The sequence below is a fragment of the Typopeltis vanoorti genome, chromosome 24, assembly GCF_054136105.1.
Source record: "Typopeltis vanoorti isolate ZY-2024b chromosome 24, IOZ_Tvanoo_1.0, whole genome shotgun sequence".
Classification (NCBI taxonomy): Eukaryota; Metazoa; Arthropoda; class Arachnida; order Uropygi; family Thelyphonidae; genus Typopeltis; species Typopeltis vanoorti.
The window spans coordinates 36,800,844-36,821,859 of record NC_143572.1 but is presented as its reverse complement, the minus strand read 5'-3'; the positions used below and the strand labels follow the sequence as shown (position 1 = coordinate 36,821,859).

Sequence of the window (21,016 nt, the reverse complement as noted above, 5' to 3'; positions counted from 1 at the left end):
GTTCATCCAAAATTTTATGGTGATTTATGGAAGGAAAGAGAAACTAGTGAGCAAATATGTTTTGAGAGTGAGTCCCAATTATGATTATTATTATGTTACACCTCCGATGAGTCTTTGCACTCCCTGGAGGTGTAACATAATATTATTATGTTACACCTCCAGAGAGTCCAAAGACTCATCGAGGGAGATTGTGTCAACAGCATCGAATGATTGAACCCTTCCAACTACTAACCATGCTCAAAGTTGCTTAACTTTTTTTTTTTTAATGAGACATTAGTAGCAGAGGCTCTACCAATCGACCAATCTTTTGCTGGCAGGTAGTGAGAACAAAACAAATGTTAGTTGAGTAGACAGTATCGATGGTAGAATGGAAAATGTTAATGTTAGAATTAATGTTGAACGTGTGACGATGGAAATATAGGAGAACAAAATAAACCTAAATAAGGAAATAGTCTGCTTTCGTGTTATTCTTCACAGGACAAAACACAAAATCAGAAAGTTACAGAAACTATAAGAGATTAGCAGGGCTGAGAGGAGAAAAAATCAGGTGGTCCAAGGTAAGAATCGAGATCACATGAACAAATGAAAAAAAGAAGCTAAGGAAACAGTTATGTATGGAGACTATATGATCAGAGGAGTGCTTAACGAAAGTATAACCTTTAAGATCATTGTTTACACTAATGATCTGAGAGGTGAGAAGTATTCTATGAGGGAGGATGTGGAGTTGTTTGATGAAGCAAAAGAGTGAGGAGGTGAGATTGTCAGTCTCTTGCCATACTATGATAGATGCAAACTGTGGAGAAAGGTATTGATAGCAAATGAATCAGTATGCAGGTTGTGCAGAAAGAATGTTGTAGGATTTGTGGACCTATAGTCTGATTTTGATGGAAAGAAGTTTTTGAATAATGCTGCATCTAAATGGTTTTAGTGTTAGGTATCTAGAAAGAGCTTTGTTCACCAAGTGTGCTGAACTGCAATTTCAGGAAAACAGTTAGGGCAGATGCAGGCAAATGTTTGTGTGAAGGTACCCATGAGGTGAATGAGTGAGAAGGACCAACAAGTGTGGAACCTAGTCTCTCAAGCAACAATATTGAATGGGATAGTCAGTTCAGGAAGTAAAGGTGGTTGTGAGCCTAAAGGGATGCTGCGGTTAGTTTCTGCTATAGGCTGGGGATGGGATTCCTGGAGTGAAATGGATGGCATTCTTCAACAAATCAGGAACAAGAGGGATTTCTTCAGGGAAAATAGGATGGAGGAGAGGGGTACTGCTGACGATAGCAGTTGAATTGTAGCCAAAAAGAATAGGAGATAGGTGAGAGAGTGGCTAATCATTTGAAGTAGTCTGGTGTGAGATTGAGGCCAATAAGACAAAATATACAGTTAGTTTCTGCTATAGGCTGGGGATGGGATTCCTGGAGTGAAATGGATGGCATTCTTCAACAAATCAGTACAATGAGTGTAGGTTGGATGATTATTATAGGGGACTTCGACTATGGAGATATAGATTGAAAGGAAGAAATATCACATGGCAGGAAGGAAATGCAATTTTTACACCTACTGAGAGTTAATTACTTGATACAGCATGTGATGGAGGGAGAATGGTGTGTAAGAGTATTGTGCCTGGTCATAGGATCAGAATAGCTATACATAACCAAGGTGGCTACATTGCCTCCGATTGAGGAAAGTGAACATGCAGTCTTGACTTGGGAGATTGCAAAGCATGAGGAATATTCTGTTAAGAAGGGTTATATATGTAACTACAAGGGGAGATGATTATGACAAGCTTAGGATAAAGCTTGAAGTTGTGCCATCGCATAAAGCCATGCAAAGGAAGGATGTTAGCAGTACATGGGAGATAGTTTAGGGGCATCTAGAGCAAGCAGTATTAAATTTTATACCTAAGGTAAACAGGATAAATCAGGTAGGAGTTAGATGGATGATTAGTATCATTAAGCATGAACTGCAAAAAAAATAAATTATTGTGGAGAGTATATAAGGAGAAAGGCAGAATCAGAAATTACGAATTTCTGATACAGGCAGAATTACGAAAACTAGCTGAGCAGGCCAAAGGAAATCTCAAAGAGTTCTTTCATTAGGTGGCAAGTAAGAGGAAGAATGACTGTGGAAGATTAACCTTAATGAGTGATGATGGTCACGAGGTGAAAGAAGCAGATAAAATAGTTCAGTTAGTGAGTGACCACTTTGCAAGGGTGTATCATCCAAGTGAGGTTACTGCTTGGTGAATTGGAGAGTCTTATGATTTTGCAGAATCTTTGTGCAAATAAGCTGTGGGATTAGATGGGATGTCAGCTCACTTTTTGCAGAAATGTGCAAGGGAACATGGTAATTCCTCCTACCAAGCTCTTTAATTTAAGTCTCAGTTCTGGTAGAACCAGGGAGTGGAAGAAGCCAAAATAAGAAATAAGGAAGGTTGTATAGTTAAGTAAAAAAACTAAAGACCAAGTTGTATCTCAGGAATGGTGGTAAAAGTACAGACATACCCCGACTTATGCGAATCCGGAGTTACACGGTTTCTTTTATGTACGTATTCCCTTTCTGCTTCACCACTAGTCATATGTTTCCGGTGCCGGCCGCATTCACCAGTGTCGCACATGCTGTGAACAAGCACTTAACGTGTTTCGCGCATTCTCCATTCATAGACGATTTTTATAGTCTACAAACCTTGCGATTGCTTAATGTTATGTTCTTGATACAAATTGTATCACATAAAAAATAATGATGTCGTCCAAATGAAGCAAGTCTGATTCTGATATAGCTAGCAAGAAAAGAAAAACATCGACTTTAGAAACAAAACTCAACATTATTAAGGATTTTGAAGGCAGAATGAAAATTTGTGAGCTAGCAAAGAAGTTCGGTCTACACGAATCCACAGTAAGAACAATCATAAAAGAAAGGTTTACAGATTTTGGAGGACATAGATTCTAACGGGGAACGAATTGTAGCCACAAGGCAAGGAATAAAATAATCATTGGCTTGCTATGAAGAAATTTTGCGTGACAAGAAAAAGACATTATACTGTCAGACGAATCTATTAGATTTTATGAAACAATCGACATAGAAATAACTTTTTTTTTTTTTTTTTAATGTACAAAAAACTACAATTATGATTATATTTCTTAAAAAAAAAAATAGATGTTTTTGTAAACCTTTGGTCTCCCAATTAACTAATATTTTGTATGTTTGTATATATAAATTACATGCAAAATTATACCTCGAGTTACGCGAAATTGACTTATGTGCTTTTTGTAGGTCCCACCTACCACGTAACTTCGGGGTATGACTGTACTGGAAAAATTGACCAAAATTAGAATTCAAGAATGAATGGACAAGAACATGTCTAATAATCACCAAGTAGGTGACTAGTTGGTTATTCCTTAGTAATTTACTAAGGAATGACAGGATACTACATGGAACTCTGTTACACAAATTAGAACAAATGGGGATGAATATGACACTGGTTATGTAGATAAGAAGGTGGCCGCTGGACAGATATAAAAAAAAAGGTGGCATACATAGAAGCAGAATCCAGGTAAAAGCAGGTGACTAGTGATATTCTACAAGGTTCCATGCTAGGACCATTACTGTTTGACCTGTACATAAGTGATATAGGTGATAATCTGAAAGAAAATATTTAGTCGTTTGCTGATGATGCAAAATTAGGTAAAGTAATGGTTAATCATAGTAATATGGAGAGCTTGCAGGATAAGTTAAATAGGCTATCAGTATAGCAAAAAATATGGGTGTCAGTTTAACATGGAGAAATATTAAGTTATGCATTTTGGGGTAAATCGATTACAAGCAGTATATCACATTAATGGAACTTTACTCCAGGAAATAGATGAAGCTTGGGATTTAAGGATGTTATTAGATAGAGAGAGTTGAAGTTTAGAGACCATATTGCTAAGGTAGGTCATAAGATATCTTGGCTATTGATGAACACACTAGCAAGTTTTGGTTTGGTTTGGTTTATAGTTTATTTGGCACAAAAATGGCAAAGGTCATACTGTGCCATACTAAAGGTTACAACTGTACATAAGAAGTTAAAGAAAATTGTAAACATATGCCTGTACAAAAATTAAGTTCCACAAAGCAGCATCTGAAAATAAACAGAATTGATGCAGAGAGCACAGCAACACACATGGTCAGAGTTTATTACAGTAGTACAGAAATAGTTAACAATACAAGTTAATAAACAAAATGCATATACAAAACACCAAGCCATGGAATGCAATATCTACATACAGATAAAATTATAACAGATGCTATTACAGCAGTACAAAAATAGGGGAAAAGGAATTATTATACATTATGCATGCATAAAAATTAAATTTAGCAATGTGGTATCTACATATAAATAAAATTACTAGAAGGTTTAACAAATATACAAGGTGTCCTACAACAATACATAGTTGAAAAATAAACTAGTAAGTAAAATATATGCACAAAAGTTAAGATAAGCAATGATGTATCTACATATAAACAAAATTACTGCAGAGATTTCAGCAGGACATAAATAGACAACTGTACAAATGCATGTACAAAATCAAGCCAAGGAATTCAGTATCTACATATAGATAAGATTACAACAAATGTTATTACAGTATAAATAGTCAAAAAGGAATTGTTATACAGCATGTATATGCATAAAAATTAAGTTTAGCAATGTGGTATTTACATATTATAAAATTTACAACAGAGTTATACAAGATCAAGGGCTACGGCAATACATAATTGGTCAAAATTTAAACTAATGAATAATATATGTACAAAAGTTAAACAATGCAGTATTTACATAAAAACAAAATTACAGTCAAATGTGTTTGTACAAATTAATTCTTTGTAAAAAATTAAAAACATCAAGCACTCTGCCTGTCTGCTAGCATCTGCCTGGGTGTATGGCTTGGTGAGATAGGTAAAAATTTCATTCCTCTTTTATGTAAAGTGCTGCCACTCCATCAGAATATGACAAATAGTGAGATGTGTATTGCATTTTTCACATATGGGAGGGTCATCAGCCCTCAGTAAATAAGAATGCGTAAGATGACTGTGATCTATGCAGAGCCTAGCAAGAACAACTTCCTCCCTTCTCTTTATATGTTGACTAGAATGCCAATGCTTAATTTCAGGTTTAATGTCATATGCTTTGTTTATCAATGCTTCCTGCCATGATGACTCCAATTGAGCATTTAGCTTTGATCTTCTAAGCTGTCAGTAGTCTGTATATGGTATTGTCAAACAGTATGTGGAGAAAGATGTTGAAAATTTATTTATCACTAGGTTAGACTATAATAGATTTAGTTTAATCCTTTATCCCAGTGAGAGCAAACAAAGTTTGCGCCTGAAAATATCTTCAGGACTAAATATAGTGTTGTACTATCTTATCCAGTAAGTAGTGCAACACCAAGGCAACTCGTGGCAAAGGTGGAGCAAGCTACCAGGCACTTCTAACCCAGTATCTCCCATAATGCAAAACACATTTCCTATGTGGATATGTATACTGTTATGCATTAAAGGGATTGGCCATCTACCCAGACTAGTTTCGACCTTTATTGAGGTCTCTTCAGTGGGAGACAGGCCCAGAGCTGGAGATACCAGGCAGAAGCAGTAGCTTCTGTTGTTGCCTTGGTGTTGCACTACTTACTGGATAAGATAGTACAACACTATATTTAGTCCTGAAGATATTTTCAGGTGCAAACTTTGTTTGCTCTCACTGGGATAAAGGATTAAACTAAATCTATTATAGTCTAACCTAGTGATAAATAAATTTTCAACATCTTTCTCTAAATCCAGAGTAAAATTTTTAAAAAAGGTGATAAACCTTTTGGCAACTCCCATAGGCACAGATGACTTGCTACTGCTTCTGCCTGGTATCTCCAGCTCTGGGCCTGGCTCCCACTGAAGAGACCTCAATAAAGGTCGAAACTAGTCTGGGTAGATGGCCAATCCCTTTAATGCATAACAGTATACATATCCACATAGGAAATGTGTTTTGCATTATGGGAGATACTGGGTTAGAAGTGCCTGGTAGCTTGCTCCACCTTTGCCACGAGTTGCCTTGGTGTTGCACTACTTACTGGATAAGATAGTACAACACTATATTTAGTCCTGAAGATATTTTCAGGCGCAAACTTTGTTTGCTCTCACTGGGATAAAGGATTAAACTAAATCTATTATAGTATGTGGAGAAAGTATAAGCTGATTTTAGCAGCTGCATCTGCAGCCTCATTTCCCTTAATTCCAACATGGCTGGGAATCCAACACAACTGAACATCAAAATTAAGCGTTTTCATTTTGTGAAACAGGTGTATCACCTCATAAAGTACTGGATGTGGATTATACATAGGAGAGGAGATAGCCTGTGAAGAACTCAATGAGTTTGTATAAATTATACACTTTTGGTAGAAGTTTTCTTTTATGTGCACAAGTGCAAGCTGAATGGCATGTAACTCTGCTGTATAATTACTGTAGTCTGGTGGGATCTGGTTGAAGATAATAATGTCAGGGAACACAACAGCACAACCAATAGGTATTAGTTCTTGAACCATCAGTATAGATGAGCAAGAAATCAGCATGTGCTGCTCTGTGTACATTAAACAATTGCAAGTAGACATGATGGAGTATGAAACTTCTGTAGCTTACAAAGTGAGAGTTTTCAGGATGGAGTACAAACCTGACATGCAAGGATGCTGTTATGTTTAGTGTAAGCAATGTTGTCAACATTCATACCAATAGCTTGCACAGTCTCTTTTGCAAGCATACCATTATATGTGGCTGATTATGTGTCAAAATGACATATAGCAGTTTGAAGTGTGTGATATTGAGCTTCCCAATGCAGAGAAAAGACACTAGTCCATGTAGAATGATCTGGGAGAGACTTTATCTTTAGGACATAATTAAGAGAGAAATGTTTCCGTCAAAGTGATAGAGCCAGTTCATTTGCTTCAACATAAATACGTTGAGTGGGTGATGTTTGAAAGGCACCAGTAAAAATCTGTATACCCTGATAATGGATGGAATCCAACCATCGCAGGTTACTCTGTCTTGCAGAACCATAGACTTGAAACCCATAATCCAGCTTTGAACATATAAGTGCACAATAAAGATGGAGCAATGAAGCTCGATCAGCACCCTACTCAGTAGAGGATAGAGTGTGAAGGATCTTCAAAGCTCTCTTGCACTTTTCTCTTTGATGAATGTGTGCTAGAAATATGTTTTCTGTCAGAGATGAGTCCCAATAACTTGGTTTCTGTAGCTGCTGTGGTGCAGTGTGTCCCATTCTTAATTCAGGATCTGGGTGATGAGTGCATTTTCGGCAGAAGTGTACACAGACACTTTTTTCTGTTGAAAATCTAAATCCATTACTAAGAGCCCACAGGGAAATATGATCAATTGCTTGCTGAAGTTGTCTTTCAATTACCCTCATGTTACGAGAATGACAGTAAATTATGAATTCATCAATATATAGAACATTGTCTACAGTGGGAGGAAGCTGTTCAGCGATTGAGTTAATTTTAATAGCAAAAAGGGTCACACTTAAGACAGAGCCTTGGGGGAACCATCTCGACCTTAATGATATGGTCGAGATGGCATACTTTCCACTCTAACTTGGAAAGTTCACCTGGACAGAAAGTTTTTAATAAATACAGGAAGGTGTTCTTTGAGACCTAGGTTATAGAGGTCTTTTAATATGCCATATGCATCTTTTATACAAGTTTCTAAACGAACCAAATGGTCTAAAATTGAACGATGTCTACAGAACCCACATTGTGTATTGTAGAAAAAAATGCTGCTTTCTAAATATCAGAGAAGCCTTTCATTAGCCATTTTCTCTAGTATCTTACAAAGACAGCTGGCCAGAGCAATGGGTCGATAATTATTTGCTTGCGTTAGATCTTTTCCTGGTTTTAGAATAGCAATGACAATTTGGAAACTCTTCCTCTGCAAGTATTCTATTGTATAATAAAAGGAGTTCCATAGAAGATGATGGTAAATGTTTTATTTCATAATGGATGTCATCAGGCCCTACCGCACTAGGGGGAGATAGTAGGAGAGCTCTTTTTAGTTCCTCCTTAACAAATGGCTGATTGTATGGCTCAAGAAGGTTCGTAGTAAAATTTAGTCTTTGTTTCAGTTGCTGCTCTTTCAGTATTAAAAATTCAGGAGGATATGAAGCTATTCCTGAGATTCTGGCAAAATTTTCTCCCAAAATGTCTGCAGTAGCTTTGAAATCAGCAATAACGCTTCCATTATGACTAAGGTAGACAAACAGTGTGTAATATATCTGCTTTTCATTTTCTGGATTTCATCCCATACAATTTTTGGACTGGTCATTTGATTAATCGATGTAGTAAATTGGATCCATGATTGTTTTTGACTCTGACGTCTCACATAACATGCTTGGACTCAAGCACGCTTGAAAGCTATTAAGTTTGATGTGGTGGGGTATCTACTAAATATATCCCATGCTCTGTGTTGATCTTTTTTGGCTGTCTGACATTCTGGGTTCAAGGCTTTGGATAGAATGGAAACCAAGATGATGTTTTCAGGATGGAGGCTGTTGCTGCCTGGACAATGCACTCTGTTATATACTTTACCACTTCATCGATAGGTGTTTAACTGAGTGTATCAGCATTAAATTTTGCAAGATGAGAAAAAATGACCCAGTCAGTCTGATTCATTTTCCATATAGGTATTTCTTTGGGTGAACATGATTCCTGTGAGGACATTGTGCAAAGAACAGGAAAGTGATCGCTTCCATATATGTCTCTTCAACGTCCCGTGTGAGCAGTGGAAGAATGGAAGAGGAGCAGATTGTAAGATCAATTGCAGAATATGAATGGGTAGGCATATGGAAGAAAGTATTGAGTTTATTATTTAAAAGGGAGAGGTTATTATTATCAAGGATTCTTTCAATGATTCAACCTCATCTATTAGTGTTGGCACTACAGCACAGAGTATTGTGACCATTAAAGTCACCCATCAAAATTATGGGTTCGGACAGTTGCAAGATAAGATTATCAAGATCAATTTCATTTAACTCGGCACTTGGTGGTAAATAAATTGAACGTACTGTAATAAAAAAAATTCCATGGAGAGCTGAATTGCTACTGCTTCCAGAGCAGTATTAAGTTTGACATGATGGAAAGGAATATGACTGCCCCCTAGGATAGCTACATCTCCATGAGCAGGAGCACCTCCAGTTCTGTCCTTACGTACAACAATGAAATTCCTAAATGTAGGATCGTCATTGGTACATTTCCTGTAGACAGAAACAGAAAGGTTTGTGTTTCTGCAACAACATCTTGATATCATTGATATTTTGTCGAAAACCATGACAGTTCGATTGTAAAAATGTTCCTATTGTTTTGGTTTTATAGACTTGTCTGGTTTACGGGAGGTTGAGGGCTTACCTTTGTCAGATTTATATTTATCAATTTGGGGGAAATATGGAGACAGCCAGTGTCCATCTCTTCCTCAGATAGAGTATTCAATACATCTGATGTGTTAGGATCAGTTGGTAAGTTTAGTTTACTTTCAGTGGGTAACAAAGTATCCATTTTTTTTTGTGGGAGAGTGGTGGTTTATCTTTGAGTGATATCATTGCCATAATTTTTTTGACAAGTGGGACCATTTTTGGAGTTGTCTCTGGAGTAAGGCCATAGGTCATGTGATTAATGTGCTCAACAGAGAGGCACTCACAATCATAAGATGCAGGTATGGTGGAACAGACATATAGGTTTGAGTTGCTGTTGGCACATTTTTAATTGTTACCTTCTCAGCATAAGAGGATCTCAGAGAATGTGTGATGGTGGCTAGCTTTCTTTTTGCATCTGATATGTTATGTTTTGCTCTGTTTTAATTTTTTGTATTTCTTTTTCATCTTTCCACTTCTGACATGCACCAGAGTAAGCTGGATGATCTCCCTGACAGTTGATACATTTAGCTTTTTTTTGCACAGCAAGATTTGTTATCATGTTCTTTACTACCACATCGGGCACAGGTAGTAGAACCATGACAGGCAATTTGGGCATGTCCATATCTCTGACATTTAAAGCATCTCTACTTAGGGATGTAAATTCTAACAGGATAGCTGAGATACCCTGCTTTTACAGATGTTGGAGGCTTAAGTGTATCAAAAGTAAGGAAAATGTTCTTGATTGAAACTAGGTTACCATCCCTACATATCAGGATGCACCTCACACCAGTCACCCCTTGCTCTGAACATATCTTTTCATCAGGAACATCAAGGAGATTCCATTCTGATATCACTCTTCTACTGGAATCGAGTATTTTATGAGGTGTTATTGTGATATGTATTCCACCCATTGTCGTTGCTGTCCGGAGTTTCTCGGAATGTTGCTGACACAGTGTTTCTACAAGGATATCACCAGGACGCAATTTCTTAACAGTTTTGAGAGGTCCTACCAGTCCTTCTAAAACCTTTTGAATAAAGAAGGGTGACATTTTCCCTATTGGTTTTTCACCTGTTGCATGAATAATTATAAATGTTGATACATTTATACTAGTATCATATATCTTTTCTTTCTTATTTCTGTTTCGATATGCTGTATCTATGCTATCAGTACTTGGTTGTGACTTGGTTAGGGGCTCTGAAATATTTGAGGATGAAGGATTAATGCTTAAGGAGTTTTTTTGGTTCGGCGTCAGAGCTCCCCACCCACCATGTAGGTCGCACATGTACGTCCACTGACTGGCAAGCAAAAACTGCACTCGGGAGTGGAACGCCAGGAATCCTGACCCTGGACCATAGGGTGAGAGACTTACTGCAACCCCCGTTGACCCTTGCAGGGAAGCCCACTAGCCGATTGATTCTGGCTGGGCCATACAGGACTGGCCATCTTACCGAAGAGGGGCCAAAATAGTGCAGGACGGGTTGCACCGCACGGCAAACACGGTGCAGGGCATTGATCCCAGTGATGGTGACCTTTACACAGTCACAAACTTATAGGAATGTTATAACAGAAACATGGATCAAAAGGCAGAACTGAGAATAGTGGTAAGTACTTGTAGTATTTCTTCTCAGAATTTGCTAATTGTTGCTAACATAAAGACATGCTTAAATTTAGATGTAGAGGACTTGCAAGAAGTAATAAAATTATTATTTAAAAAATAACATAAAGATTTTTTACGTTATTTTTTGATAGCGATATCTGAAGATCTCGGTATGAGAAATTGCATAGGTTTGTAATTGATATACAATTGTATACAAAAGACTTAAATTGCAAAGGGATCACCTTTTGAACAAAATAAAAATGTGTATCACACTAAAAAGAAGTATATGAAACTTTAAAAAAAAGTCAGAGGTGAATGTTTTCATATATGAAGAGTAAACTCAAATATACAGTGAAAGAATCTGAAAACATGGATTGACTCAACCATGAATGCATGTTGCAAAGTTATGTAGAAAGGCTCAGGTGTTGGTAATTATTTATATTAACTTTATAGTATCGACTCACAACAAGAGACAAGAACAAAATAAATATAATATAGATAATTGAGTTCACTTGCATAATTCCAATCAAACCAACCAATTTAATACGCTACTGATATCCTCCTGGATTTCAAGCTAGCATTCACAGAAACAGTAGGCTCTACAATCGAGTGATTTCTGGAAATAATTCAGATTGTAATGAAAAACAAACTGATTTCCTATATTATAAGGCCTTCTAGGGCTAGTTGGTCTGCAGCCAATTGGATTGAATGCAGTCTTTAATTCAGTCTACTAAATTTTAAGTAAATTAATATAGAACTTCCAGAACCTCAACAAGGCTTTATTGATGATGCTGACTCTAAAAATAATATTCCACTCATGTAATGACAACTGTGTAGCACTGCACACACCTGCATGTGAAAAGGAATGTCCAGTGCATAATCTGATGGTCCTGATTTGCTTTAATGATGAGGTATATAGCTCTCTATACACTCCTGGATATGTTTTAGTATGGAGTATTTAGTATTTGTCCTTAAGGTTGTTAAATTGATTTGCAGTTTGAAGTGATGTGAAGATTATCATTATGGAACACTTTGACTGTCTTTTCAGACAGTCAAAGTGCTCATAATGATACATCCCTGATATAGGGAAAAGGAATGGCAGAACATATAGTTTTTTATCTACTTCATGTTTATTGCTAATGGCTAAAGGAGTATAATATAGATAATTGAGTTCACTTGCATAATTCCATCAAACGAACCTCAAAACAGTTGATGCAAGGATGTTGATAGATTGTATATTATGTCTATACTATCAAGTTCTCTGGCCAGTTTGCCCATGTTGCATTTTGAAAAACCCAAGGTTTCAGGAAGAAAAACCATGCCATTTCCATTATGAGAATGGCTAAGGTAAATTAATTAGAGACAGAGTCTCCATAGTTCAGTTGTATAGACAAATCCAGTGTTCAAATCTCATCTTGGATTAGAAGAATTTTATCATAGAATTTTCAATCAGATAGTGAGTTAGCCATTCTCATATTAAGGTAGGGAGAGGTTCTCCCAGAAACTTGGGTTGTTCATACCTCAAAACAGGCACACCAACACTGTGACCACATACATATCTACAGACACGATATACTAACTGTAAGATGGAAGAAATTAGAGCCTCACCATCTTATCTTTCTACTGTACATTGTGGATCTCAGGTAGAGATCCATAATAGTCAACCTCCGTTATGAGAATAATGGATTGAGATGACATTGGACAGGACAGGACTGTATAGACTGTCTTATATCTGTTATAAAATGGTAGGTTGTCTTTCATTGCATTTATATGGATCACATTATAAAGGAATCATCATCAAATTCCTGACATGTACCCTCAAGGGGGTGTACAGGATATTATGATAATACTACATGAAGAACTTACATCATTACTAACTTCCACTCAATCTGTTATCTGCCAAGACTCCAACATTATCAGATCTTATATTTCTGTCTTCTAAGGCACTTTTTACTGTATTGATTCACCTATATCTTGGTCTTCCTCTGGATCTTTTTCCTGTCAACCTGGCAGATAACACTTGTTTTGCTAAACCTTTTCTCTCCCATTCTGTTTAAGTGACCATACCACCTGAGATTAGCTTTGCCAACATATTTTACCTGTAACTATATCCTCTTCCATCAGCAGTCTCATTCAGCTTGACAAAATTTCATTCCTATGATATTAACTAACCAATGCACAAAACTCCTTACTTTTATTCTGAAATGCTTCTGGCATTAGTATGCATGAATTTCAATATCTCTTAGAGCTCATGGATGCCTTGTATCTTTTAACCCGGCTTTAGTAAGGTGGGGTATCACAGTTATTTCTTTCTATATCTTTGTGTCTGTGACACCCCACTTTACTAACTCCGGTTTAATGTTATTGTCTTGTCCTTTGAGGAGTCTTAGATATTTCCATGTGCTCTTTGAACTGCTTTGTTTGTAGAGAGTTGCTGTTCAGAGTCTTGCTATCATGGTGGAGGTCTTTCTGTCAACATTCATTTCAGGAATTTGGTGTTGTATCCCTGATTTTAGTGGAATTAATTTAGATTTTGCTAGTTTGTTAGCATCACAAGAGTTATCGTGTCAGTTTCTTGGTTGTGTTCTCTGGCCTCTTTTGCTAATTTATGAACTGCTTCATTATAATCAATGTCTGCATGAACAAGAATCCATTATAAAATGCTACTTTTTTCCCAAACACTTTAGTTGGTTTAAGAGTTTATGGATATCTTGGTGAGTTTGGTATTGCTATTTTTGATTGCCTCCATAAAAGTTATGATCTTGAGTCGCTATAAATTATAATTCCCTCAGATTGTTGATATGATAATAATTTTAAGTAGGTTTCAAGCGCTTTATTTACTGCATAGAGTTTGCTCTTGGTAAAATTGGAAGTAATTCTCCCAGATCGAACTTTTATTGATGGCTTTCGGAAGTAGAAGGATAGCAACAGCATCCCTATTAATCATATTGGTGTCTGATGATCCATCGGTATAACAAGTAGCTTGTTTGGAGGATGAAAGGAGGTCAACAGTATTTAGGCCTTTTTCTTTGAGCGTTTTTTTTTTTACAGAGTTCGGTAAGGTTTAGATTTATGGAGGTATTTGAAGGTAAAGATTTTGAAAATAGAGGTTCTTTGCTTATGTGGGCATTTAGATAATCAAGACCTATTTCCTTCCTGATAATTTCCTAACTTCCTGAAGACCTATTTCCTTCCTTTCCATCGTATTGTAAAGTTGATGATCTGTGAAGTCTGCTTTTTGATTCCAATGTTCGTAAGTTTTTAGAGAGAGATGATCACTTTGGTAGCTTCTGATATTATTAATGAATTTTATGGTGGCAAATTTTCGTCTGTTCTGCAGCAGTTCAAGTCCATATTCCTGTTGCGCTCTAATTTTGTTAGTGGATGAGACTGCACCAATGATAATCTTGGACGCTTTTGCTTGTACTTTGTCTAATTTTTCTTTTATCGATGAAGCAGAAGGTAACCAAATAGGTGCTGCATATTCTATTATTGCCTTATTAGTGTAGTATAAGTAGTTTTAAGAATTTTTGGCTTTGCGCCCCAGTTTGTTCCGCAACATATTTCAATATATTGTGGAACAAGCTGGGGTGCAAAGCCTTTTCAATATATTTAGTTTTTTTGAGAGCCCTGTTGGAAGTGTCAGAAATATCTTGAGCAAAACATAATTCCTCATTGAGCGTAATACCAAAGTATTTTGGATTTGTGACTTTTTCAGTTAACCTGTTGTTGATCGTGACTTTGAGATTGTAGGAATGTCTATTTTCCTGTGTACTAAAGGTGCTTAGTTTTGTTTTATGTGGGTTGATTTTGAGTTTAAGTTCATCTGACCATTTTTCTAATCCTCTCATGGATTTCTTTAGAATCTCTTCCAATTCTTTATTTTGTCATTAGTGTGCCAGATGGCTATATCATCTTCATAGCAAGCTACTTTTGGATCTTCTGTAAGGTAAGGATGAATGTTATTGATGTATAAAAGGAATAGTAAGGGACTGTGTACTGAGCCCTGGGAGAACATTAGCCCAGGTTCTCCACTCTCTGGATACTGGATATTGATTCTAACTGATTTTTCTTCCTCTCATGAAGTCAGCGATCCAGATTAAGGCATTTCCTCTAATTCCGATATTATGTACTATTTGTATTAATTTTTAATATGATTTTTAATAATCCAAACACGATCAAAAGCAGCGGTCATATCAAGGAATATGACAGTTGTCTTTTTTGTTGTTTTTTCCTGAAATGAGTCTATTATTGTTTGGCAGAAATAGAATGATTGATCTGTCGTTCAATGATGGGCTCTATAGGCAGTTTGATAAAAATTAAATTTCTAATTTTTTTCTGAACCAGTACATGAGTCGGGAGTGTATGATTCTTTTAGTAATTTAACAGAGTATACTAGTTAATGGGATAGGTGTATAGCTTTGACATTCTGCAGCATTTTTGTCAGGTTTTAGGATAGGTACATGAATTGATTTTTTTCCATTCTTTTGGTAGTTTGCCTATTCATCAAGACGTATTAAGAATGTCTAGAAGTTATTCTTTGGTGTTTTTGCCAAGATGTTTGACCATATGACCAAAGATAAGATCATTACCAGGAGATTTATTAGGAGATTTCTCAACTGACGAATGTAGTTCACTTAGCATAAGTTCTTCAGAAAAGATATCATTAGATTGGTGTGTTCTTGCTTGTTTTAGTATCTCACTTGTGAGTTTATTGAGGGTCTTGTCCTCTCCATTATACTGAAGTTTGGAGTTTGAATAATATTTTTGCCAGTGTGTTTGCCATTTCTTGATCTGTTATAGCTTTTTTCCCAGCATTTATTATGAAGTTTGTTTTCTGTTAGTCTTTGATGTTGTTGTCCAGGATTCTAATAATGTTCCAGTGTTGGCTGTCTTTTCTTGGATCCAGGTTACTGCAAAGCTCTGCCCATTTCTCTTGCTTGCACTTCCAAATTTCCCGCTCTATTTTGTGTGATATATCTGTTAATTTCTTTCTAAATTCATCAGTTTTATTAATTCTAAATTGTTCGTTGATATTATCTCTTACCATAATCATTTCAAGTTTAGTGTTGTTATTATGGATCTGTGGTCACTACTGATGGCGTTTCCCAAAATTTTCCATTGTGCCCTTGATGCAAAGTTATAATTAATAGCTGTGATGTCGATAGCAGTTTCAGTTCCTGTAGTTTTAGAGAGATAAGTACTTTGTCCTTATCTGTAATTATTAATTGTTGTGAGTTCCAAATCTGTAAAGAGGTCTTCCAATTGTTGACCTTTATGATCTAAATCGGGAGAGCCCGATATTGGTGCAAAGTTATAATTAATAGCTGTGATGTCGATAGCAGTTTCAGTTCCTGTAGTTTTAGAGAGATAAGTACTTTGTCCTTATCTGTAATTATTAATTGTTGTGAGTTCCAAATCTGTAAAGAGGTCTTCCAATTGTTGACCTTTATGATCTAAATCGGGAGAGCCCGATATTGGGCTTTGTGCATTTAGGTCACCAATTATGATGTCTCTGCCCATATTTGTGTTATCAGGGTCGTAGACATTTGCAATTGAGATAGAATGGTTTGGTAGGTGTATTTCAACAGCTTGAGCTTCCGTTGAACTGCTATTATTTAAATATTTATTTAGAGTAATTTCTTTGAATTTGATTTCTGCGGTCTTCAAAAGGATAGTAAGCCCATCACTGGTTCTTCCCTCTCTGTCTTTCCTAAGAATTGTGTATCCTTTGCTGAATTTCAGATTTTTGTTTAGTTTTGTTTCTTGTAGACAAGCAATATGGATATTGTTTTCAGAAAGTATGTATTTAAGTTCATTTTTCTCTGAGTACCATTGATATTGAGTTGCAAAATATTAATATGAGTCCTCATAGCATATTTTTCATCAGGAGTCTGGACTGCTGTCTCAGACGTGTTGGCTGCACAGGACGTGGTAACATTGGTTGGTTTCTTCCTGTGACTCTTCATTGGAAAATTGAATGCCGTTGGCATGTTAGTCACCTTGAGATCAGACCATAAGAAATTTAGTTAAAAGCTTGGTAATGGTGATATTACCATGTGGATGCTGCGAAGAATTATGAGAATATCATGGAAAGAAAAAAAGAAGTAGTACTAGAGATGGCAGGCGTCAACAGGAGCCTGATGAAAGAAATTAAAAAGAGAAAAGTCGGATATTTTGGACATATTCTGAGACATAACTGCCTGCGAAGGACACTTCTCGAAGGAACTTTTGAGGGAAAGAGAGGAAGATAAAGACTGGAGTGCATGAAAAATATAGAAGACTGGACCTATCTCTCATATGAGAAATGCAGCAGAGAGGTGCAGAATAGGACATGGTGGAGACACATGGTAGTCAATCTCCTGGAGGGAGAAGACACCTAACAGGAATGGTGATATTATAAGGATATTCTGAAACTTGAAAATTAATTATGATTGCAAAACAAAAGAGTGGCAAAATATCCAGAAGAAATTAAGTTTTTTTTTCCTTCAAGGAAATCCTAGTTTGAAGGACTTAACAAATAAACTTGCTAGTGGTGAGTAGATTTTGCCAGCTGCCAAGTGGCTGCAGATGGGACAAAATAGAATATTTTTTATTTAATAAAAAATAACTTTCTAAACACAATCTGTTTTAGCTGTCAAACAACACTGAAGATATAATATGTAATATTTATATTATGCTTATTCTTCAGTGTTTTTCGGGCATTCTAGTATTCTAGTAAAGAAATTAATTTAACAAATTATATTTTCCAAAAAAAAAAAAAAATCAGTATTGTTTTAACTGTTTTCCCTATTTTTATTATTATTGACTTCTTCTTGGAATGATCGTAGAGTGAGTTCATAAAGTGATAATAGCACCACTAATCACTTTGTGAACTCCTACTGATTTATTAGGACATATCATGAAAAATCTAGGGGTGGGGGGAAGAGTCTTTGGTGAGTACATTTTTTTTTTTTTTTTCATGGCAAATAAAATTTTACATAATTTGTTGTGCCCTGTTAATTTGAAGCATATTGATGTTAGCTTAATTCTTGTGGCTGGTGTTAGATGCAATACTTTTATCATGTGTGGTTCCTTTATTTACTTAGGCGCTATACTTTATTGAGAATTTATTTTAATATTTAATGTATCACATTATGCTTCTGAGAATGTGAGGAACCTTTATAATGGATTTTCAGCTGAAGGTGAGTTAGACAGTCTTTTACAGAAGTTTTGCCAGACTTTGCAAAGACTGAATTTCCAGTAGGAAATTCACTCTTGCAAAATATACATAATATACTGACCTCATAGCTTTAGTTGCTTTAGTCATATTTCCAGTCATACCTTTTGTTCTGAATTGCATATTTAACATTTTAAGAAGTTGGAAAGTAGTCACGAGGCTATCCTTAATGTATGATTCACATATTGATTCTGGATAGTGTGTGCTTGGTAATATAGACTTATTTAAGGCATATAATTAGCACTTATTATCATCCTCACAAACGTATGCTTTTATCAAGATGCTTTCTTGACTGTTAGCCTGAGAAAGTTGTAAAAAAGTATGATGGCCTGTAATTCTACTGAACTTAAAATTAAATGTATTTACATTGTAAATCATATTTCTCAGTTATGGACGGCAGAACATCTTTAATTTGGAGGATTCAAATTGTATTTCATTGCTCATTGAGCAGTCTTTATTTGATTAATGAATTTTTGAATTTGAATTAAAGCATATAATGAATTTTATTTTTGAATTATTAATTATTTATTTCTTCTGTTTTACATGTTGTTGTGTAGTTGCTTTCTAAAATAAATTTCTGTATTTTAGATTGAAACGAAAGCAAAAATCTGACTCTGAAGATAGCGAACATCGCTGGAGAGTAAAAAAAGTAAAGAGAATGCCAAGAGTTCATCGATGGAAATCATCAGAATCAGAAGAGAATGAAAGTGAAAATGAAGAGGAAGAGGAGGAGGAGGAAGAAACAGATGATACAGATGGTAGTAGTAAATCTGAACCAGTAAAGAATATTAAACCAGAAAAGCAGATTAAGCATAGGAGATTAATAATTAAAAGTGAGGATGAAGAGGATGAAGGTAGAACTGAATCTGATGATGATCCAAAACACAAGTCTAGAAAATTTGGTTACAATGCTATTGGTTCTGATGATGATGATGATGGAGATGATGAAGAAGAGGAAGAAGCACCAACAAAAGAGCAGAAAACTCTTGAGAGTGATGAGGAAAGCACATCAGAGTCTTCCAGAGATATACCAAAAAAATCTGATCTTGTAAGTGATAAACCTCCAAACAAAAATGTAGTACATTCAGATACCAGAAGTGCAAATATTAGTGTGAAAATACCACCAGTTGATCACTTCAGCAAGTCTGAAGTTGTTGATAGATTAGAAAAAAGCAAATTGCCACTCATTTGTGCTACTGAAACATCTGCATCTGTGAAGAGTAATTCTTTCCAGATAATGCAGAAAACTCAGGGATCGTCAGTCTTGGTGAAACAGAATTCTCAGGAATTGCTAGATATTTCCACTGAAAATCATACTAAACTTGAAGGACAAGGCATAGAGGAATCCAAGAAGTTTAATGTATCTGTTGCCCGAGAGGTTGAAGAGGAAGATACAGCATTATCTTTTGAAAATAACCAGCAGACCAAAACCCTACCTAGTGAACAAACAGAATTGAAGTATTGTCCTCCTAAAAATCATTCCACGACTTATTTTCAAAGTGAACCTACTGAAAGGGATTATGGTGATCCATATCCTGAATGTCTAACCCCACTAGAGGCATATCCATCTAGGCCTAGTCCTTTAAGGCCATCTCTGGTTGAGGCTTATCCACATACTTCCAGCCCTGCAAAACTTACACCTTTAGACACTTATTCTAAATCTCCTAGTCCTGCTGGTTTAATTCGTTTAGGATCTTATTCACACTCTAGTCCATATGAAAAGCCATCCTCCTATTCTCAAGAATCTTCAGTTTCTCAGGCTTCAAATCGAGATTATACACCTCCCAATTCTATTTCTGGAGATCGATATCAACCACAAGGAAGATATATTCAAGGTGAATATCAACAACCCTCGGGTTATGCTAGGACTTCTGAACGATCACCACAACCTTCTTCTAGTCCTTATGCAGAAGACTCACCAATGAGCAACCAGCCGCACTCTCCTCCACCTCCTCCACCACAGAGACTCTATAGGCAGTATCCTGAATCATATTCTGGGCAATGCTCTCCTGAATATTATAATCAAGAATATTATTCTCCACAATCAGAGCATGGAGGTCCACCACCACAACAGCCACCCCCACCACCTCCACCCCCTCCACCACCACCTCCTCCTCCACCATCATCAACTTCCTATTCTTCTAATTATTCCCCTCAACAAGAACTTCCTTATTCTTATTATAATCACTCTAGCCAACAGTCAAATGGTGGGTTCACAATTGATAGTTTATTACGATCTCGTAATCCAGAGGCAGATGATGATGAATTAACTGGAGTAACAGACATTGTTTCATATATAACACAAGAGTGAAAAAAAAGCTACTTTGTGAATTCATTCTGTGTTCATACACCCATACAAAAGTATATGAATATAAGAATGTAATTTTTAAAAATACCTTATACATTTTTAAAAATATACCTTACCACAGATGGTGAAAAAAAAAAGAAAAAAGACTTTTTAAAAAGTTTCATAAGCCTTGAAGATATGCTTCCTATCACTGATTATTCAGTGCACAAAATAATAAAACTACAGAAATGAACGTCATTATTATATAAAAAGTTGCATGTGTTTTATATTGCCATCATTCATCATGTTAAGAAGTGGACCATTATCAACTTAGTTTAGTGGAGGAGAGGAAGCATGTGTGTTTGTTGGGGGGGGGAGGGGTACGTGTTCTTCTGCATCTCCGTGTACAGATTCTTAGAGGGAGAAAGAAAGAAGAGAAGAAAAAAGAAAAACAGCAGGGGAACCGTGCAGTGGTG

At 36.2% G+C, this 21,016-nt stretch overlaps 1 protein-coding gene across 1 annotated transcript in view; it reads left to right on the top strand.

Moving 5' to 3' along the window:
• LOC150093110 (uncharacterized) overlaps window positions 1-20,713 on the top strand; it is a 532,180-nt gene extending 511,467 nt beyond the window's left edge. The window contains exon 21 of the mRNA XM_090414155.1: window positions 18,842-20,713. Within this exon, the coding sequence (XP_090270281.1) occupies window positions 18,842-20,564 (1,723 nt within the window). The 3' untranslated portion in view covers window positions 20,565-20,713. The remainder of the gene's footprint in view (window positions 1-18,841) is intronic.
• The last annotated feature ends 303 nt before the right edge of the window (window positions 20,714-21,016 follow it).